The sequence below is a fragment of the Lolium perenne genome, chromosome 6 (genome assembly GCF_019359855.2).
Source record: "Lolium perenne isolate Kyuss_39 chromosome 6, Kyuss_2.0, whole genome shotgun sequence".
Lineage (NCBI taxonomy): Eukaryota > Viridiplantae > Streptophyta > Magnoliopsida > Poales > Poaceae > Lolium > Lolium perenne.
The window spans coordinates 246,064,508-246,087,309 of record NC_067249.2 but is presented as its reverse complement, the minus strand read 5'-3'; the positions used below and the strand labels follow the sequence as shown (position 1 = coordinate 246,087,309).

Genomic DNA, 22,802 nt, shown 5'->3' with positions numbered 1-22,802 from the left:
TAGAGCTTTATTTGTATTCTTAGTTAATTGAAAGTTCTTACTCTAGTTCATCTAGTTAACCGAGTCTTGCCATGCAAATAATATTTCTAAACAAGTACAACAAGAAGAAGTCTTAAAATTATGACTTGTATGATGACCAATTGTCTTAAGGGTTTAACTTTGAAGATACTTAACTCCATAGATATTGTGATACACTTGATAGCACTCTTGATAGGAGTTGTTTGATGAAATTGAAGTCTAGTGGCAGCTGAGATTCATGTCAAGATGTAAGGTTGTATATAAATATGAGATATTTATTTACGCGTGCCAACATATGCTTTAGTGTCTGATATTGCTTTATGCGTGGCAACACGACTGTTGCACACACTCTTGGGATAATAGCACCATTGGCCCCATGATTGTCACAATCCTATAAAGTCATTCATGATTTTTACTTGGAAACTGTCAAAGAAATCGAAAAGATATCAATTCCCAAATCCTGGCATGGACTCGCTACTATTAGATGACTATATTCTTGAAGGGAAATGAATGGATAGTAAGTGTTTTGATAGCCTAGATAGATTGATGTGGGCGTAGTTAAGATACTTCATTGCTTATACCTCTTTAGACATGAATGATCATACTTAATTTGATGATAATGAACTTCCGGTGTTCCTTGGCAAACTGAGAGTTAACTACTTAAGCTAGAGTGATTGTTTCTACAACTAGCTATTCATACTCATAATATTTATTGTGATTTGTCTCGAGTTACCAATGCTTGTATTATATTAAATGGAAGAAGTGCTGGACTCATAAGGCTACCACTTGTAAGTGACTTTGCTTTCTCGTGTTTTGGTTTAAACGCCAAGTTCCTTATGGGTTTTTTGTTTCTTGCTCGAGGATGATCAAGTTTAAGCTTGGGGAAGTTGATGGTTGTGAAATACGCCATATTTTCTCGCGTTTAAACCCCTAGCTAAGTAAAGAAATTGACTAAGTTTACCTCTCAACTTGCCACTAATGTCTAATCAATGCAAAGATGTGCAATCTCTTATATTTTTGGATGATGTGGAGGATATCACGTCATAATGGCAAATGGACCTGCAATTACTGAAGAAAATCGCGTCAGGAGCATGGCAAAGTTGACTACGCTCGGAAAAGCAGTTCCACGGGTTTTAACGGGCATCGGTACGGGCAAGCCCCGCCCGTACCGTTCGCCCGTACCACCCACGGTTGCGTTCCCGAGGTCAAACACTATAAAAGTCGTGAATGAACCGATGCTGAAAAGAGAGCCATTTAGCGCCAAACAGAGCCGCCATCCACCAGATCCATCTTGCAACAAACCTAAAGAGATCCATCCCCATAGTTCATCCATTCCATCATCCATTTCCTCCATAGCCATAGCCATCACCATTGTAATAGAGATATCCTTGAGAATTGGTGACCATTATAAGAATATTGTGATTTCAATCTAAGTATTTTGCACAATGATATCTATCTTTGTATTTGATCTTGATATTATGTGTGAGTAGTCCTCACGGGCTGCAGGTTGGGGTGAATTCTCGCATCAATTATGTGCATCTAATCTTATGTTATGTGTAACGATTGAATAGGAGTTTTGCGATCTTGTATCCTTGTCTCTTTGCCTCATCTTTGATGATCTGCAGGTACCCATATCATTCGAGAGGATCAAGGGAAGAGGTGGGATGAGTGGAGAACGGCGTGCTATCGCGAAACCTCAGTGACATAAAGGGAAAAGTACGGGTACATGTTTAGTGATTCACGGGATCATAGCATAATTATCTAGCTAAAGGCTTTGGTCTGTATTTACTTAAAAACTGTTGTTGCTTGCGGCTGTGAGGACAATGGTTGGACCATTAGGTTCTTGTCACCTCTAGCTAGGGCAATGGTATTTACGGATGTGCTAATCACAAATCTCTTTTCTCTATTTTATTTGTTACACATATGAGCTTTATTTATATATGTATGCATGGCTACAGGTGAAACCTTAACCCTGGCCTATTTCCATCATTGAACACAACCCCCTTAAAAGTAAAGTAGATAGGTTCGGTAAACTCAAGATAAAATACACCAGCAAAGTCTTGTAGATGTTTTCTTCATAAACCATTTAGAAGTGCTTCCCAAGGTTTGATTAAACCTAGGTTTTCTAGGGAAAAGCTAACCATACTACAATCCGTAATACGAATCAGAGGTATCACTCAGACCAAGTGAGAGCAGGGTACCTGACAATGACAAAACGCTCCTAAAGCACCCCAAAAGCACGCTCAATATCCTTGCGAGCTGGTTCCTGGCATGTCGCAAAATAAGTGTCCATCTCCAAAGCTAGAGCCAGGATTGTCTTCACAAATGTAGCATACGTTGGATAGATATCATCAGCTAGATAGTATCGCTTGTTGTATGCGTGGCCGTTAACCTCAAATTTCACCGAAGAAGCTTCTCCCTCAGCTAGCCTGGAAAACACCGAAGAGCGCTGCAACACGTTTATATCATTGTTTGTTCCTGTCATGCCAAAGAAGCATGCCAAATCCAGAGGTCATAGTCTTCCACCACCTAAAAAATGACACTGCACTCACCGGTATGGCCCTTGTAGATCCCTTTTCAAGCAAAGGGCAATTCTTCCAACTTCAATGCATACAGTTGATGCTTCCAAACATCTCAGGGAACCCTTGAGTTGCATTTTGTTCCAGGATCCGACTATATCATATGCTTTTGGTGCTCTCAAATTATCCCCACCAAACTCCGCTATGACGGCTCGGAAAAACCTGTAGACAGTCTTTTAACATGTCGACTCCATCATGCGCGGGTAGTCATTGGTTGTATCCGGAGGAGCTCCGTATGCAAGACATCGTATTGCTGTCACTACTAGGAAACCCCTTATAGGTAGGAATGTATTCTGTGGCGCACCTAAAAGTGTGTGCTCCACAAAAATATTTTTGTGGCGCATAGAAAAATATGCTCCACATAAATTGTGGCTTTCTGTGGCGCATGTAATACCGGTGCGCCACATAATTATGGCTTTCTGTGGCGCATGTGGACGGATGCGCCACATAATCTCTATGGGGCCCATGTGAGGTCTAGTACTACACATGACGAAGGGAATTCTGTGGCGCATTGATACGTCCAAAATGTATCTACTTTCCCGAACACTTTTGCTATTGTTTTGCCTCTAATTTGTGTATTTTGGATACAACTAACACGGACTAACGCTGTTTTCAGCAGAATTGCCCTGGTGTCTCGTTTTTGTGCAGAAACTCAACTTTCAGGAAAATCCCCGGGATTAATTCCAATGGGCCTATTTTCACAGAAGAATAACGGAGCCAGAAGACCAGAAGGAGGGGGGCCACGAGGCGGCCACCCCATAAGGCGGCGCGGTGGGCCCCTGGGCCGCGCCGCCCTATGGTGGCGGCGCCTCGGGCAGCCCCAGGTGCCCCCCTCTGGACTACTTAAGGGCTTCGACCTAAAAACGCACGGGGGTTAGACGAAATCGCCAGAAGCCATCCAGAACACCGCCGCCATCGCGAAACTCCATCTCGGGACCAGAAACTCCGTTCTGGCACTCCGCCGAACGGGGAATTGGAGGAGATCATCGCCATCATCACCACCGACGCCTCTCCATCGACCAGCCATGTTTCCCCCATCCATGTGTGAGTAATTCCCCCGCTGTAGGCTGAAGGGGATGGTAGGGATTGGATGAGATTGGTCATGTAATAGCATAAGATTGTTAGGGCATAGTGCCTAGTATCCGTAGATGGTACTTTTATGATATTGTTGCAACTTGTTATGTGATGTCTACTTCCCCCTCCTTTCCTGTAGACAGTGTTGGGCCTCCAAGAGCAGAGGTTTGTAGAACAGCAGCAAGTTTTCCCTTAAGTGGATACCCAAGGTTTATCGAACTCAGGGAGGAAGAGGTCAAAGATATCCCTCTCATGCAACCCTGCAACCACAAAGCAAGAAGTCTCTTGTGTCCCCAACACACCTAATAGGTGCACTAGTTCGGCGAAGAGATAGTGAAATACAGGTGGTATGAATAAGTATGAGCAGTAGCAACGGTGCCAGAAAATAGCTTGCTGGCGTGTAGTTGATGGTGGTAGTATTGCGAAGAGTAATGCAAAAGAAAAACAGTAAACAAACAGTAGTAACGCAGCAGTATTTAGGAACAAGGCCTAGGGATTACACTTTCACTAGTGGACACTCTCAACATTGATCACATAACAGAATAGATAAATGCATACTCTACACTTTTGTTGGATGATGAACACATTGCGTAGGATTACACGAACCCTCAATGCCGGAGTTAACAAGCTCCACAATAATGTTCATGTTTTAGTAACCTTATAGTGTAAGATAGATCAACAGACTAAACCAAGTACTAACATAGCATGCACACTTTCACCTTCATGCATATGTAGGAGGAATAGATCACATCAATACTATCATAGCAATAATTAACTCCACAATCTACAAGAGATCATGATCATAGCCTATGACAAGAACCACACGGTGCACACACTAGTCACCTTTACACACGTGCAGGAGGAATAGAACTACTTTAATAACATCACTAGAGTAGCACATAGATAAATTGTGATACAAAACTCATATGAATCTCAATCATGTAAAGCAGCTCATGAGATCATTGTATTGAAGTACATAGAAGAGAGATTAACCACATAGCTACCGGTACAGCCCCGAGCCTCGATGGAGAACTACTCCCTCCTCATGGGAGCAGCAGCGGTGATGAAGATGGTGGTGGAGATGGCAGCGGTGTCGATGGAGAAGCCTTCCGGGGGCACTTCCCCGTCCCGGCGGCGTGCAGAACGAGAGACTCCTGTCCCCCAGATCTTGGCTTCGCGATGGCGGCGGCTCTGGAAGGTTTCTGTGGGTTTCGTCGAACGCCTCAGGGTTTCTGATCCAGGGGCTTTATATAGGCGAAGAGGCGGCGCAGGAGGGCTTCTGGGGGGCCCACACCATAGGGCGGCGCGGCCCCCCCTCTGGCCGCGCCAGGGTGTGGTGTGGGGCCCCCAGGGCTCCCCTCTGGCGGCTCTCGGGTGTTCTGGATGGTTCCGGGAAAAATAGGAAACTGGGCGTTGATTTCGTCCGATTCCGAGAATATTTCGTTACTAGGATTTCTGAAACCAAAAACAGCGAGAAACAGAACCGGCACTTCGGCATCTTGTTAATAGGTTAGTTCCAGAAAATGCACAAATATGACATAAAGTGTGCATAAAACATGTAGATAACATCAATAATGTGGCATGGATCATAAGAAATTATCGATACGTCGGAGACGTATCAGCATCCCCAAGCTTAGTTCTGCTCGTCCCGAGCAGGTAAAACGATAACACAGATAATTTCTGGAGTGACATGCCATCATAATCTTGATCATACTATTTGTAAAGCATATGTAGTGAATGCAGCGATCAAAACAATGTATATGACATGAGTAAACAAGTGAATCATAAAGCAAAGACTTTTCATGAATAGCACTTCAAGACAAGCATCAATAAGTCTTGCATAAGAGTTAACTCATAAAGCAATAATTCAAAGTAGAGATATTGAAGCAACACAAAAGAAGATTAAGTTTCAGCGGTTGCTTTCAACTTGTAACATGTATATCTCATGGATAGTTGTCAATGCAAAGCAATATAACAAGTGCAATAAGCAAGTATGTAAGAATCAATGCACAGTTCACACAAATGTTTGCTTCTTGAGGTAGAGAGAGATAGGTGAACTGACTCAACAATAAAAGTAAAAGAATGGTCCTTCAAAGAGGAAAGCATCGATTGCTATATTTGTGCTAGAGCTTTGATTTTGAAAACATGAAACAATTTTGTCAACGGTAGTAATAAAGCATATGCATCATGTAAATTATATCTTATAAGTTGCAAGCCTCATGCATAGTGTACTAATAGTGCCCGCACCTTGTCCTAATTAGCTTGGACTACCGGATCATCACAATGCACTGTTTTAACCAAGTGTCACAAAGGGGTACCTCTATGCCGCCTGTACAAAGGTCTAAGGAGAAAGCTCGCATTGGATTTCTCGCTATTGATTATTCTTCAACTTAGACATCCATACCGGGACAACATAGACAACAGATAATGGACTCCTCTTTTATGCATAAGCATGTAACAACAATTAATAATTTTCTCATTTGAGATTTGAGGATATATGTCCAAAACTGAAACTTCCACCATGGATCATGGCTTTAGTTAGCGGCCCAATGTTCTTCTCTAACAATATGCATGCTTAACCATAAGGTGGTAGATCTCTCTTACTTCAGACAAGACGAACATGCATAGCAACTCACATGAAATTCAACAATGAATAGTTGATGGCGTCCCCAGTGAACATGGTTATCGCACAACAAGCAACTTAATAAGAGATAAAGTGCATAATTACATATTCAATACCACAATAGTTTTTAAGCTATTTGTCCCATGAGCTATATATTGCAAAGGTGAATGATGGAATTTTAAAGGTAGCACTCAAGCAATTTACTTTGGAATGGCAGAAAATACCATGTAGTAGGTAGGTATGGTGGACACAAATGGCATAGTGTTGTTTGGCTCAGGATTTGGATGCATGAGAAGTAATCCCTCTCGATACAAGGTTTAGGCTAGCAAGGTTGTTTGAAGCAAACACAAGCACGAACTAGTACATCAAAACTCACATAAAAGACATATTACAAGCATTATAAAACTATACATCGTCTTCCTTGTTGTTCAAACATCTTACTAGAAATTATCTAGACCTTAGAGAAACAAAATATGCAAACCAAATTTTAGCATGCTCTATGTATTTCTTCATTAATGGGTGCAAAGCATATGATGCAAGAGCTTAATCATGAGCACAACAATTGCCAAGTATCACATTACCCAAAACATTTATAGCAATTACTACATGTATCATTTTCTAATTCCAACCATATAACAATTTAACGAAGGAGAAACTTCGCCATGAATACTATGAGTAGAAACCAAGGACATACTTGTCCATATGCTACAGCGGAGCGTGTCTCTCTCCCACACAAGCATGATGTAATCCAATTTATTCAAACACAAACAAAAACAAAAACATACAGACGCTCCAAGTAAAGCACATAAGATGTGACCGAATAAAAATATAGTTTCAAGAGAAGGAACCTGATAATTTGTCGATGAAGAAGGGGATGCCTTGGGCATCCCCAAGCTTAGACGCTTGAGTCTTCTTGAAATATGCAGGGATGAACCACCGGGGCATCCCCAAGCTTAGAGCTTTCACTCTTCTTGATCATAGTATATCATCCTCCTCTCTTGACCCTTGAAAACTTCCTTCACACCAAACTTCTCATAAACTTCATTAGAGGGGTTAGTACATAATCAAAAACTCACATGTTCAGAGGTGACACAATCATTCTTAACACTTCTGGACATTGCTCAAAGCTACTGGAGTTTAATGGAACAAAGAAATCCATCCCACATAGCAAAAGAGGCAATGCGAAATAAAAGGCAGAATCTGTCAAAACAGAACAGTCCGTAAAGACGAATTTCTAATAAATACTTACGTTGCTCAGATCAGAAAACTCAAAACTAATGAAAGTTGCGTACATATCTGAGGAACACGCACGTAAATTGGCATATTTTTCTGATTTTTCTACAGAGAGAAAATCTCAGATTCGTGACAGATAGAAATCTGTTTCTGTGCAGAAATCCAAATCTAGTATCAACCTTCGATTAGAGGCTTCACTTGGCACAACAAAACACAAAACTAAGATAAGGAGAGGTTGCTACAGTAGTAAACAACTTCCAAGACACAAATATAAAACAAAGTACTGTAGCAAAATAACACATGGGTTATCTCCCAAGAAGTTCTTTCTTTATAGCCATTAAGATTGGCTCAGCAGTTTTAATGATGCACTCATAAGAAATAGTATTTGAAGCAAAAGAGAGCATCAAGAGGCAAATTCAAAACACATTTAAGTCTAACATGCTTCCTATGCAAAGGAATCTTGTAAATAAACAAGTTCATGAAGAGCAAAGTAACAAGCATAGGAAGATAAAACAAGTGTAGCTTCAAAAATTTCAGCACATAGAGAGGTGTTTTAGTAACATGAAAATTTCTACAACCATATTTTCCTCTCTCATAATAACTTTCAGTAGCAACATTAGCAAACTCAACAATATAACTATCACATAAAGCATTCTTATCATGAGTCTCATGCATAAAATTATTACTCTCCACATAGGCATAATCAATTTTATTAGTTGTAGTGGGAGCAAATTCAACAAAGTAGCTATCATTATTATTCTCATCAAGTGTAGGAGGCATAGTATAATCACAACAAAATTTACTCTCCATAGTAGGTGGCACCAAAAGACCACTATCATTATAATCATCATAAATAGGAGGCAAAGTATCATCAAAGAAAATTTTCTCCTCAATGCTTGGGGGACTAAAAATATCATGCTCATCAAAGCCAGCTTCCCCAAGCTTAGAATTTTCCATATCATTAGCAACAATGGTGTTCAAAGCGTTCATACTAATATCATTGCTACTAGCGTGCAAATAAGATTCCATGGGTTTTTTAATTTTCGCATTAAACCATTCATGTCTTGACTCAGGAAATAGAATAAAAAACTCACAGATGTTGTCCATTATGCCTTACTAGTGTAAACAAGAAACAAAAAGATGCAATTGCAGGATCTAAAGGAAATAGCTTCGAGCACAAACACAATGGCGCCAGAAAAGTACTTTACCTGGAACCGGAGTATGAGTGCCTTTTACCTTTCCTCCCGCAACGGCGCGGAAAAAGTGCTTGATGTCTACTTCCCCTCCTTTCAGAAATGAGTGTTGGGCCTCCAAGAGCAGAGGTTTGTAGAACAGCAGCAAGTTTTCCCTTAAGTGGATACCCAAGGTTTATCGAACTCAGGGAGGAAGAGGTCAAAGATATCCCTCTCATGCAACCCTGCAACCACAAAGCAAGAAGTCTCTTGTGTCCCCAACACACCTAATAGGTGCACTAGTTCGGCGAAGAGATAGTGAAATACAGGTGGTATGAATAAGTATGAGCAGTAGCAACGGTGCCAGAAAATAGCTTGCTGGCGTGTAGTTGATGGTGGTAGTATTGCAGCAGTAGTAACGCAGTAAAACAGTAAACAAACAGTAGTAACGCAGCAATATTTAGGAACAAGGCCTAGGGATTACACTTTCACTAGTGGACACTCTCAACATTGATCACATAACAGAATAGATAAATGCATACTCTACACTTTTGTTGGATGATGAACACATTGCGTAGGATTACACGAACCCTCAATGCCGGAGTTAACAAGCTCCACAATAATGTTCATGTTTTAGTAACCTTATAGTGTAAGATAGATCAACAGACTAAACCAAGTACTAACATAGCATGCACACTTTCACCTTCATGCATATGTAGGAGGAATAGATCACATCAATACTATCATAGCAATAATTAACTCCACAATCTACAAGAGATCATGATCATAGCCTACGACAAGAACCACACGGTGCACACACTAGTCACCTTTACACACGTGCAGGAGGAATAGAACTACTTTAATAACATCACTAGAGTAGCACATAGATAAATTGTGATACAAAACTCATATGAATCTCAATCATGTAAAGCAGCTCATGAGATCATTGTATTGAAGTACATAGAAGAGAGATTAACCACATAGCTACCGGTACAGCCCCGAGCCTCGATGGAGAACTACTCCCTCCTCATGGGAGCAGCAGCGGTGATGAAGATGGTGGTGGAGATGGCAGTGGTGTCGATGGAGAAGCCTTCCGGGGGCACTTCCCCGTCCCGGCGGCGTGCCGGAACAGAGACTCCTGTCCCCCAGATCTTGGCTTCGCGATGGCGGCGGCTCTGGAAGGTTTCTGTGGGTTTCGTCGAACGCCTCAGGGTTTCTGATCCAGGGGCTTTATATAGGCGAAGAGGCGGCGCAGGAGGGCTTCTGGGGGGCCCACACCATAGGGCGGCGCGGCCCCCCCTCTGGCCGCGCCAGGGTGTGGTGTGGGGCCCCCAGGGCTCCCCTCTGGCAGCTCTCGGGTGTTCTGGATGGTTCCGGGAAAAATAGGAAACTGGGCGTTGATTTCGTCCGATTCCGAGAATATTTCGTTACTAGGATTTCTGAAACCAAAAACAGCAGAAAACAGGAACTGGCACTTCGGCATCTTGTTAATAGGTTAGTTCCAGAAAATGCACAAATATGACATAAAGTGTGCATAAAACATGTAGATAACATCAATAATGTGGCATGGATCATAAGAAATTATCGATACGTCGGAGACGTATCATTATGCTTAATGCTTGTCACTAGGGCCCGAGTGCCATGATCTCAGATCTGAACATGTTATCAATTCATGATGATATTCATGGCTTTATGATCTTACCTGCAAGTTGTATACACATATTGCTGTCCGGAACCCGAGGCCCCAAAGTGACAGAAATTGGGACAACCAGAGGGGAAGGCGGTGATGTGAGGATCACATGTGTTCACGGAGTGTTAATGCTTTGATTCGGTGCTCTATTAAAAGGAGTACCTTGATACGTCTCCAACGTATATATAATTTCTGATGTTCCATGCTTGTTTTATGACAATACCTACATGTTTTGTTCACACTTTATATCGTTTTTATGCATTTTCCGGAACTAACCTATTAATGAGATGCCAAAGTGCCAGTTCCTGTTTTCTGCTGTTTTTGGTTTCAGAAATCTTACACAGGAAATATTCTCGGAATTGGACGAAATCAAGGCCCACGATCTTATATTTCCACGAAGCTTCCAGAACACCGAAGAGGGACTAGAGGGGAGGCCCAGGGCCCCCACACGTGGTGGCGGCGCGGCCAGAGGGGGGGGCGCCCCCTGGTGTGTGGAGCCCCCAGACCCCTTCCGACTCCATTTCTTCGCCTACATAAGTCGACGTGACCTAAAACTTTGAGGGGAATAAGCCACGATACAGAAAAACTTCCAGAGCTGCCGCCATCGCGAAGCCAAGATTCGGGGGACAAATGTCTTTGTTCCGGCATGCCGCCGGGACGGGGAAGTGCCCCCGGAAGGCATCTCCATCGACACCACCGCCATCTTCATCACCGCTGCTGTCTCCCATGATGAGGAGGGAGTAGTTCTCCCCCGAGGCTGAGGGCTCTACCGTAGCTATGTGGTTCATCTCTCTCTCTTTGTGATCTAGTTGAATATCATCTATGTGCTACTCTAGTGATGTTATTAAAGTGGTCTATTCCTCCTCCATGATGTAATGTTGACAGTGTGTGCATCATGTAGTACTTGGTATAAGTTATGATTGTGATCTCTTGTAGATTATGAAGTTAACTATTACTATGATAGTATTGATGTGATCTATTCCCCCTTTCATAGCCTGACGGTGACGGTGTGCATGCTATGTTAGTACTCGGTATAATTGCGTTGGTCTATCATGCACTCTAAGGTTACTTAAATATGAACATCGAATGTTGTGGAGCTTGTTAACTCCGGCATTGAGGTGCTCTTGTAGCCCTACACAATTAATGGTGTTTGTCATCCAACAAGGGAGTGTAGAGTAGTTTCAGTTATGTGATCAATGTTGAGAGTGTCCACTAGTGAAAGTATGATCCCTAGGCCTTGTTTCCAAACATCGAATCTCCATTTATTTACTGTTCTGTTGCATGTTTACTCGCTGCCATATTTATTTCAGATTGCTATTACCGCTCATATTCATTCATACCACTTGTATTTCACTATCTCTTCGCCAAACTAGTGCACCTATACATCTGACAAGTGTATTAGGTGTGTTGGGGACACAAGAGACTTCTTGTATCGTGATTGCAGGGTTGCTTGAGAGGGATATCTTTGACCTCTTCCTCCCTAAGTTCGATAAACCTTGGGTGATTCACTTAAGGGAAAACTTGCTGCTATTCTACAAACCTCTGCTCTTGGAGGCCCAACACTGTCTACAGGAATAGAAGCGTGCGTAGACATCAAGCTATTTTCTAGCGCCGTTGCCGGGGAGGTAAGGTAAAAGGTATTCACATCCTCCGACTAAGCTATTTCCTAGCACTGTTGACGGTGTGTGAGTGCTCGAAGCTATTTCCTTTAGATCCTGCAATTGCATCTTTTTGTTTCTTGTTTTTCACTAGTTAGGCATAATGGAAAATAACAGTGAGCTTTTTAATCTATTTCCTGAGTTAAGACATGGATTGTTTGATGCAAAAATTAAAAAACCTATGGAACCTTATTTGCATGCTAGTAGTAATGATATTAGTATGAACGCTTTGAACACCATTGTTGCTAATACTATGGAAAATTCTAAGCTTGGGGAAGCTGGTTTTGATGAACATGATATTTTTAGTCCCCCAAGCATGGAGGAGAAAATTTTCTTTGATGATACTTTGCCTCCCATTTATGATGATTATAATGATAGTAGTCTTTTGGTGCCACCTACTATGGAGGATAAATCTAATTATGATTACAATATGCCTCCTATATTTGATGATGAGAATAATAATGATAGCTACTTTGTTGAATTTGCTCCTACTACAATTAATAAGAATGACTATGCTTATGTTGGGAGTAGTAATTATTCTATGCATGAGACTCATGATAAGAATGTTTCATTTGATAGTTACATTGTTGAGTTTGTTCATGATGCTACTGAAAATCTTTATGAGAGAGGAAAATATGGTTGTAGAAATTTTCATGTTACTAAAACGCCTCTCTATATGTTGAAATTTTTGAAGTTGCGCTTGTCTTATCTTTCTATGCTTGTTGCATTATGCCTCATGAATTTATTTGTGTACAAGATTACTTTTCATAGGAAGTGGGTTAGGCTTAAATTTGTTTCATATTTGCTTTTTGATGCTCTCTTTTGCCTCAACTACTATTTCTTGGGAGTGCATCATTAAAATTACTGAGCCCATCTTAATGGCTATAAAGAAAGCACTTCTTGGGAGATAACCCATGTGTTTATTTTACTACATCAATTTTGTTTTATATTTGAGTCTTGGAAGTTGTTACTACTGTAGCAACCTCTCCTTATCTTTATTTTATTGCATTGTTGTGCCAAGTAAAGTCTTTGATAGTAAGGTTCATACTAGATTTGGATTACTGTGCAGAAACAGATTTCTTGCTGTCATGAATTTGGCCAGGGTTCTCTGTAGGTAACTCAGAAAAATCTGCCAATTTACGTGAGTGATCCTCAGATATGTACGCAACTTTCATTCAGTTTGAGAATTTTCATCTGAGCAAGTTTAGTGCCCCAGAAAAATTCGTCTTTACGGACTGTTCTGTTTTGACAGATTCTGCCTTTTATTTCGCATTGCCTGTTTTGCTATGTTTAATGGATTTCTTTGTTTCATTAACTTCCAGTAGCTTTGGGCAATGTCCAGAAGTGTTAAGAATGATTGTGTCACCTCTGAACATGTGAGTTTTTTTTGATTATGCACTAACCCTCTAATGAGTTTGTTTTGAGTTTGGTGTGAAGGAAGTTTTCAAGGGTCAAGAGAGAAGGATGATACAATATGATCAAGGAGAGTGAAAGCTCTAAGCTTGGGGATGCCCCCGTGGTTCATCCCTGCATATTTCAAGAAGACTCAAGCGTCTAAGCTTGGGGATGCCCAAGGCATCCCCTTCTTCATCAACAATTTATCAGGTTTCTTCTATTGAAACTATATTTTTATTCGGTCACATCTTATGTACTTTACTTGGAGCGTCTGTGTGCTTTTATTTTCATTTTTGTTATTTTCATTCTCTGAATAAACTCATGCTTGTGTGGGAGAGAGACAGGCTCCTCTCGTTCATATGAACACTGGTGTTCTTAGCTTTACTTTTAATGTTCATGGTGAAGGTTGAAACTGCTTCGTTCATTGTTATATGGTTGGAAACAGAAAATGCTACATGTGGCAATTGGTATAATGTCTTGAATAATTTGATACTTGGCAATTGTTGTGCTCATATAGATCATGTTTAAGCTCTTGCATCATATACTTTGCACCTATTAATGAAGAACTACATAGAGCTTGTTAAAATTTGGTTTGCATGATTGGTCTCTCTAGAGTCTAGATATTTTCTGGTAAGGTGTTTGAACAACAAGGAAGACAATGTAGAGTCTTATAATGCTTGCAATATGTTCTTATGTAAGTTTTCCTGTACCGGTTCATACTTGAGTTTGCTTCAAACAACCTTGCTAGCCTAAGCCTTGTATTGAGAGGGATTACTTCTCGTGCATCCAAATCCTTGAGCCAAAAACTATGCCATTTGTGTCCACCATACCTACCTATTACATGGTATTTCTCTGCCATTCCAAAGTACTTGAGTGCTACCTTTAAAATTTCATTCCTTTGTCTTTGCAATATATAGCTCATGGGAAAAATAGCTTAAAAACTATTGTGGTATTGAATATGTACTTATGTATCTTATTTCTTATAAGTTGCTTGTTGAGCGGTAACCATGTTCCTGGGGACGCCATCAACTATTACACTTTGTTGAATATCATGTGAGTTGCTATGCATGTTCGTCTTGTCTGAAGTAAGGGTGATTTATCATGAGTTGAATGGTTTGAGTATGCATATTGTTAGAGAAGAACATTGGGCCGCTAACTAAAGCCATGATCCATGGTGGAAGTTTCAGTTTGGACATTAATCCTCAATCTCTTATGAGAATATTGTCTGTTGTTGAATGCTTATGCATTAAAGAGGAGTCCATTATCTGTTGTCTATGTTGTCCCGGTATGGATGTCTAAGTTGAGAATAATCAAAAGCGAAAAATCCAATGCGAACTTTATCCTTAGACCTTTGCACATGCGGCATAGAGGTACCCCTTTGTGACACTTGGTTGAAACATATGTTATGCAATGATAATCCATGTAAATCCAAGCTAATTAGGACAAGGTGCGGGCACTATTGGTAATCTATGCATGAGGCTTGCAACTTATAGGATGTCTTATACATAACACATATGCTTTATTACTACCGTTGACAAAATTGTTTCTATGTTTTCAAAATAAAAGCTCTAGCACAAATATAGTAATCCATGCTTCCCTCCGCGAAGGGCCTTTCTTTTACTTTTATGTTGAGTCAGTTTACCTACTTCTTTCTATCTTAGAAGCAAACACTTGTGTCAACTGTGTGCATTGATTCTTACATGCTTGCTTGTTGCACTTATTATATTACTTTGTGTTGACAATTATCCATGAGATATGCATGTTGAAAGTTGAAAGCAATTGCTGAAACTTAATCTTCCTTTGTGTTGCTCCAATGCCTTTACTTTGAATTTATTGCTTTATGAGTTAACTCCTATGCAAGTCTTATTGATGCTTGTCTTGAAAGTACTATTCATGAAAAGTCTTTGCTATATGATTCAGTTGTTTATTCATTGTCTTTACCATTGCTTCGAATCACTGCATTCATCTCATATGCTTTGCAATAGTATGATCAAGATTATGTTGGTAGCATGTCACTTCAGAAATTATTCTTTTTATCGTTTACCTACTCGAGGACGAGTAGGAACTAAGCTTGGGGATGCTGATACGTCTCCAACGTATCTATAATTTCTGATGTTCCATGCTTGTTTTATGACAATACCTACATGTTTTGTTCATACTTTATATCGTTTTTATGCATTTTCCGGAACTAACCTATTAACGAGATGCCGAAGTGCCAGTTCCTGTTTTCTGCCGTTTTTGGTTTCAGAAATCTTACACAGGAAATATTCTCGGAATTGGACGAAATCAAGGCCCGCGATCTTATATTTCCACGAAGCTTCCAGAACACTGAAGAGGGACCAGAGGGGAGGCCCAGGGCCCCCACACGTGGTGGTGGCGCAGCCAGAGGGGGGGGCGCCCCCCTGGTGTGTGGAGCCCCCAGACCCCTTCCGACTCCGTTTCTTCGCCTATATAAGTTGTCGTGACCTAAAACTTCGAGGGGAATAAGCCACGATACGGAAAACCTTCCAGAGCCGCCGCCATCGCGAAGCCAAGATTCGGGGGACAGAAGTCTCTGTTCCGGCACGCCGCCGGGACGGGGAAGTGCCCCCGGAAGGCATCTCCATCGACACCACCGCCCTCTTCATCACCGCTGCTATCTCCCATGATGAGGAGGGAGTAGTTCTCCCCCGAGGCTGAGGGCTCTACCGTAGCTATGTGGTTCATCTCTCTCTTTGTGATCTAGTTGAATATCATCTATGTGCTACTGTAGTGATGTTATTAAAGTAGTCTATTCCTCCTCCATGATGTAATGTTGACAGTGTGTGCATCATGTAGTACTTGGTATAAGTTATGATTGTGCATCATCTAGCTGCCACCGGCTGGTAAGACAAAAGATGTTGTGCAAGTTTCTCATTGCGAGAGCGTACGACTAAATATGGAACACATGCCTATGGTTGTTTAGTACTTGGATACTGTTTTATTACTATATGCAAATGCCCTACCTTGATTGTTACATGATTTCTCTCGTCCATGCAGCGCCCGTTCATCCATCCCTGTGCCTACAGTATTTTAATCATGCTGTTTACTATAATCACTACTGCTGTCTTTGTTACACTGCTACTGATATTTCACTACTGCAACTGCTATAAAACTGTTGCTACTGATAAACTCTTGCGAGCAAGTCTATTTCCAGGTGTAGCTGAATTGATAACTCCGCTGTTAAGGCTTACAAATATTCTTTGGCTCCCCTTGTGTCGAATCAATAAATTGGGTTTTACTTCCCGCGAAGACTGTTGCGATCCCCTATACTTGTGGGTCATCAAGACTATTTTCTGGCGCCGTTGCCGGGGAGCATAGCTTTATTTGCAAGTTCACTTGGATTGATATTGTTCGCTGCAAATTTTCCATCATGGGTAAACCTCGCGGTACTAAAGTCGCCATATTACCATCCACGACAAGAAAAGGTACAACTCTGAGTACCTCTGCTGCTCTTGATTCACCATCTGTGATAAGTCAACTTGTTTCACCACCACAAGCTTCACATGCTGGTACTTCTGCTGAATCTGAAAATTCTTATAATTTTGATGATGCTTCTGATGTGCTTGATGATAGTGGTTCGTTAGGATCTTTTCTAGATGCTACAATTGCTAGGTCTAGACAAATTGAAAATACTGAAACTCCTAATGAAAATACTGTTACACCTGTTAATTCACCTGAGTCTGTTGAATACTCTAGTGATGATCTTGATGAAGATTATGTGGAACTTGATGATGATTTTATTGATAAATGCAATGCTACTACTGGTACAAGTAATATTAAAAAGTTTCTTGCACAACATACTGTTAGATATAAGCTGTCTCCTGATCCTAAACTTGCCACATCTCCTATAAACATTAAGGATAAGGATTATGATTTTTCTCTTGATTTATCTCATATATCTATTGTTGAGAAAACACCTTTTTGTGGTACTGAAAAAGAAAGTGTTGTAGAACACATGAATGAACTTTCTACTTTGAGTAGCTTGTTTTCTGATGATATCAAGAAGCGTACTTATTTTGTTGCTAAAATATTTCCTTTCTCATTAAAGGATGATGCTAAAACTTGGTATAATAGTTTGCCTCCTGATTCTATTGATAGTCCAAGTGGTTTGCTTGATGTTTTCTTTCGGAAATACTTTCCTGCTAGTGCCCAACATATTGCTTTACAGAAAATTTATGGTTTTGACCAGGAAGATGGAGAGAAATTGCCTAAAGCTTGGGCAAGGTTTTGCTCTCTTATCAGAGCTCGGCCTGGACATGATCTGGAAAAGCATGATTTACTTGATATATTTTATAGTGGACTAACCATTGAGTCTAGGGCATGCCTGGATAGTTGTGCTGGTTATGTTTTTAGGAAAAGAACTCCAGACGAAGCTGGAGAATTATTGACTAGAATAGGCCGGAATCATGATGATTGGACTACACCTGAACCAACCCCGACGCCAATATTGAAGAAGAGGGATATGATTAAATTAAATGATGAAGATATGAGGGAAGCCAAGAAATCTCTTAAGGAGAAAGGTATTAAATCTGAAGATGTGAAGAATTTACCTCCCATAGAAGATTTATGTAAGATAACTCCCCCTCCATCCATGATTGAGGTACATTCTCTTCAACGCTTTACTAGGGAAGATATTCATTATTCAAAACCTCCTGCTCAATGCTTAGATGAGTTTGATAATTATATTGTTAAGCAAGATAATTTTAATATGAGAGTAGATAATCATTTAATGGAAAATTCTCAAGCTATTAGTAAATTGCATGATATTGTGGAGAGAACCTCCAATGATGTTAAGATGCTTGTTAAACATTTTCATATGGTTCAAACTCAAATTGATCAACTCACTAAAGTGCAAAATGACTTGTTAAAAAATAGTTCTAAAGAAAAACATGCTTATGAAGTAACAACTAGAGGCGGTGTTTCCACTTAGGATCCTCTATATCCTGAGGGGCATCCCAAAAGAGTTGAACAAGATTCTCAACGAATTGAAACTAGTGCTCCTTCTAAGAAAAAGAAGAAGAAACATAAAACTGTTGTAGAATCCTCTGAGCTTGTTAATGATCCTAATAGTATTTCTATTTCTGATGCTGAAACTGAAAGTGGTAATGAACATGATAAAGATAATGATAAGAATGATGCTTCTGATAAAGAAGAGGTTGAAGATGAACCTGAAAAGCATGCTAAAAATAAAAAGTATACTAAAGAAGATTATATTGCTAAGAAACATGGTAATGAAAGAGAACCTTGGGTATAAAAGCAAATGCCTTTTCCTGCTAAGAAACTAAAATCAAAGGAAGAGGAACACTAAAATTAATTTTGTGATTGGATGAAACCTTTATTCCTGCAAATCCCTTTGACTGATGCTATTAAATTGCCTCCTTATTCAAAGTATATGAAAGATATTGTCTCTAACAAAAGGAAAATTCCTAATGAGGAGATTTCCACTATGCTTGCTAATTACTCTTTCAATGGCAAAGTTCCAAAGAAACTGAGCAACCCAGGTATACCGACTATTCCTTGTTCCATCAAGAATAATTATGTTAGAACTGCTTAATGTGATTTGGGAGCAGGTGTTAGTGTTATGCCTTTTTCTCTTTACAAGAGACTTTATTTAGACAAGTTGATACCGACTGATATATCTTTGCAAATGGCTGATAAATCTACTGCTATTCCTGTTGGTATATGTGAGGATGTTCCTGTTCAAGTTACTAATAACTGCTTGATATTAACTGATTTTGTTGTGTTGGAAATGCCTGAAGATGATAATATGTCTATTATTCTTGGGAGACCTTTTCTTAACACTGCAGGAGCTGTTATTGATTGCAATAAAGGAAAGGTTACTTTCAATGTTGATGACAAGGAGCATACTGTTTATTTTCCCAAGAGGATTGATAAAGTATGTGGAGTTAATACAATTTCTAATGTGAGAACTATCAAAGTGGGAGTTATTGATTGTCCTATATATGAGCCTAAAGAGGGATATCAAAATATTATGATTGGATCCATATCAATACAATACAAGGTAACATGATTGATTTGAGGTTTATTTCATCTTATGTCATGTAAAATTTATTTGGTGGCAAGACTTGATCAACCTTGTTAACAAGTACATTTTATATGCATAGAGGAACTAAACAATATTTCTTTCTTCCTCCACTTGTTTTACTTGCTGTAGCACTAATTGTTTTGCAAGATTCTTTAGTTGTTTAGAGTTTTGAAAATCTTTTTCTGCCCGGTAATAATAATTTTAACACCTAGAAATGAGCATTTTTCAAAGTTTTCAAAAATTCACAAAGATTATACCGTTGGTCTTATTTTTCGAAGAGCTACCTGGGAGCACCTGGGGCTGACCAGTGGGGCAACCCAGGGCTGCCCCCCATGTGCCGGCGCGGCCAAGGAGGGGGGGGGGGGCGCCACCCTGTGGTGTGGGCCCCTCCTTGCCCCACTAAGTCATCTCTTCCTCCCATTCCACTCTCTCTCCCGAAAAAACTCGTACCAACTTTCTCTCACTCGTGTTTTTGCTCAAGAGCTCGGGATTTCTTGATCTCTTTGCTCAGCCCAGATTTCTGTCTGAAATTTGGCACATTTGCTCTCCGGTATGTGACTCCTCCGATCATCCAAATAGAATTTTGTTTGGTTGAGTATATCTTGAATATTTTGCTGTTGTAGGTAACATGTTAAGTGAGCTTGCATGCTTGTTCTAAGTTGTAAAAATTAGTTTTGATGCATGTTTAGTACTCTACCAAGTTCCTATAGTAGTTTCCCTCAATTATATGTCTCCAAATAAACTTTTATAATGATTGTTGAAAATTTCAGAAAATGGAGTGGAATAGGCACCAACTCAACCAACAAGAATCGGAGGTGCAACAAGTTATGAGAGTTCACCGCGAAGAGGGAGTATACCCCTCCTACTACCCATGCACAGATTTTATGAGGAGCGCAGGAATCTTGCAAGATGTTCAAAATCTGATTTCCAATGCAGGGTTGGAAAGTTTTGTTGTTGGTGAATGATAACCCACAAGTATAGGGGATCGCGGCAGTCTTCGAGGGAAGTAAAACCCAAATTTATTGATTCGACACAAGGGGAGGTAAAGAATACTTATAAGCCTTAACAACTGAGTTGTCAATTCAGCTGCACCTGGAAAAGCACTAGTAACAGGGGTAATGTGAAAGTAGCAGTAATATGAGAGAAATAGTAACAGTAATACAGCAGCAGTAACAGTAACACAGGAGCAATGGCACCAGAAAATAGTTGATACTACTTCCAATGACATATAGAACAAGTATATGATGATGAGAGATGGACCGGGGTTCCCAGCGATCTACACTAGTGGTAACTCTCCAATAACAAGTAACAAGTGTTGGGTGAACAAATTACAGTTGGGCAATTGATAGGATTGATAAAGCATTAAGACAGAACATCTAGATTATTAATTATGTAGGCATGTTTTCCATATATAGTCGTACGTGCTCGCAATGAGAAACTTGCACAACATCTTTTGTCCTACCAGCCAGTGGCAGCCGGGCCTCAAGGGAATCTACTGGATATTAAGGTACTCCTTTTAATAGAGCACCGGAGCAAAGCATTAACACTCCGTGAAAACATGTGTCCCTCACATCACCGCCATCCCCTCCGGTTGTCCCGATTCTTGTCACTTCGGGGCCTTTGGTTCCGGACAGAGACATGTGCATACAACTTGTAGATACAATCTAAGCAATAATTATAAAGCTCAAATCTAAGATCATGCCACTCGGGCCCTAGTGACAAGCATTAAGCATAACAAGATTGCAGCAACAATAACTTCACAAACTTTATAGATAGACTAATCATAATGTATCATCTATCGGATCCCAACAAACACAACACCGATTACATCAGATGGATCTCAATCATGTAAGGCAGCTCATGAGATCATTGTATTGAAGTACATGGAGGAGAGAATACCGACTAGCTACTGCTAGAACCCGTAGTCCATGGGGGAACTACTCACGGAGCATGATGGAGGCGGTGGCGTTGATGGAGATGGCTTCCGGGGGCACTTCCCCGTCCCGGCAGGGTGCCGGAACAGAGACTTCTGTCCCCCGAATTGGAGTTTCGCGATGGCGGCGGTGCCCCTAGAGTCTTTTTGGAGTTTCGTCAATTGGTACTGCGTTTTTAGGTCGAAAGGGGTTAAATAGGCGAAGAGGCGGCGCTGGAGGGTGCCTGGGGGCTCCTCACCATAGGCTGGCGCGGGCCCAGGCCAGGCCGCGCCGCCTTATGGTGTGGTGGCCCTCTGGCCCCTCTCCGACTCTTCTTCGGTGTTCTGGAGCCTCCCGGGAAAAATAGGAGGTTTGGCGTTGATTTCGTCCAATTCCGAGAATATTGCCCGAACAGCCTTTCTGGAACCAAAAACAGCAGAAAACAGGAACTGGCACTGTGGCATCTTGTTAATAGGTTAGTTCCGGAAAACGCATAAAAACATTATGAAGTGCAAGCAAAACATGTAAGTATTGTCATAAAACAAGCATGGAACAACAGAAATTATGGATACGTTGGAGACGTATCAGCATCCCCAAGCTTAGTTCCTGCTCGTCCCGAGGTGTAAACGATAAAAAGAATAATTTCTGTAGTGACATGCTACTTACATAACCTTGATCATACTATTACAAAGCATATGAAATGAATGAAGTGACTCAAGGCAATAATCTATAGTTGCTAACAAATAGATAACATATAGCAAAACTTTTCATGAAGAGTACTTTCAAGACAAGTATCAAAAGTCTTGCACAAGAGTTAACTCATAAAGCAATAAATTCAAAGTAAAGGCATCTAAGCAACACAAAGGAAGATATAAGTTTCAGCGGTTGCTTTCAACTTTCAACATGCATATCTCATGGATAATTGTCAACACAAAGTAATATGATGAATGCAAATATGCAAGTATGTAAGAATCAATGCACAGTTAACACAAGTGTTTGCTTCTAAGGTGGAAGGAAGTAGGTAAACTGACTCAACATAAAGTAAAAGAATGGCCCTTCGCAGAGGGAAGCATTGATTGCTATATTTGTGCTAGAGCTTTGGTTTTGAAAACATAAAGAGAGCATAAAAGTAAAGTTTTGAGAGGTGTTTGTTGTTGTCAACGAATGGTAGTGGGCACTCTAACCCCCTTGCCAGACAAACCTTCAAAGAGCGGCTCCCATTTTATTTTATTTTTGGGTGGCACTCCTTCCAACCTTTCTTTCACAAACCATGGCTAACCGAATCCTCGGGTGCCTGCCAACAATCTCATACCATGAAGGAGTGCCCTTTTATTTTAGTTTTATTATGATGACACTCCTCCCCACCTTTGCTTTCTCAAG

General features: G+C 40.6%; 1 protein-coding gene across 1 annotated transcript in view; it reads right to left on the bottom strand.

The window, feature by feature from the left end:
• Positions 1-2,239: 2,239 nt before the first annotated feature.
• Positions 2,240-22,802, bottom strand: part of LOC139832682 (uncharacterized) — a 32,794-nt gene continuing 12,231 nt past the window's right edge. The window contains exon 2 of the mRNA XM_071822495.1: positions 2,240-2,496. Coding sequence (XP_071678596.1) covers positions 2,240-2,496 — 257 coding nt within the window. The remainder of the gene's footprint in view (positions 2,497-22,802) is intronic.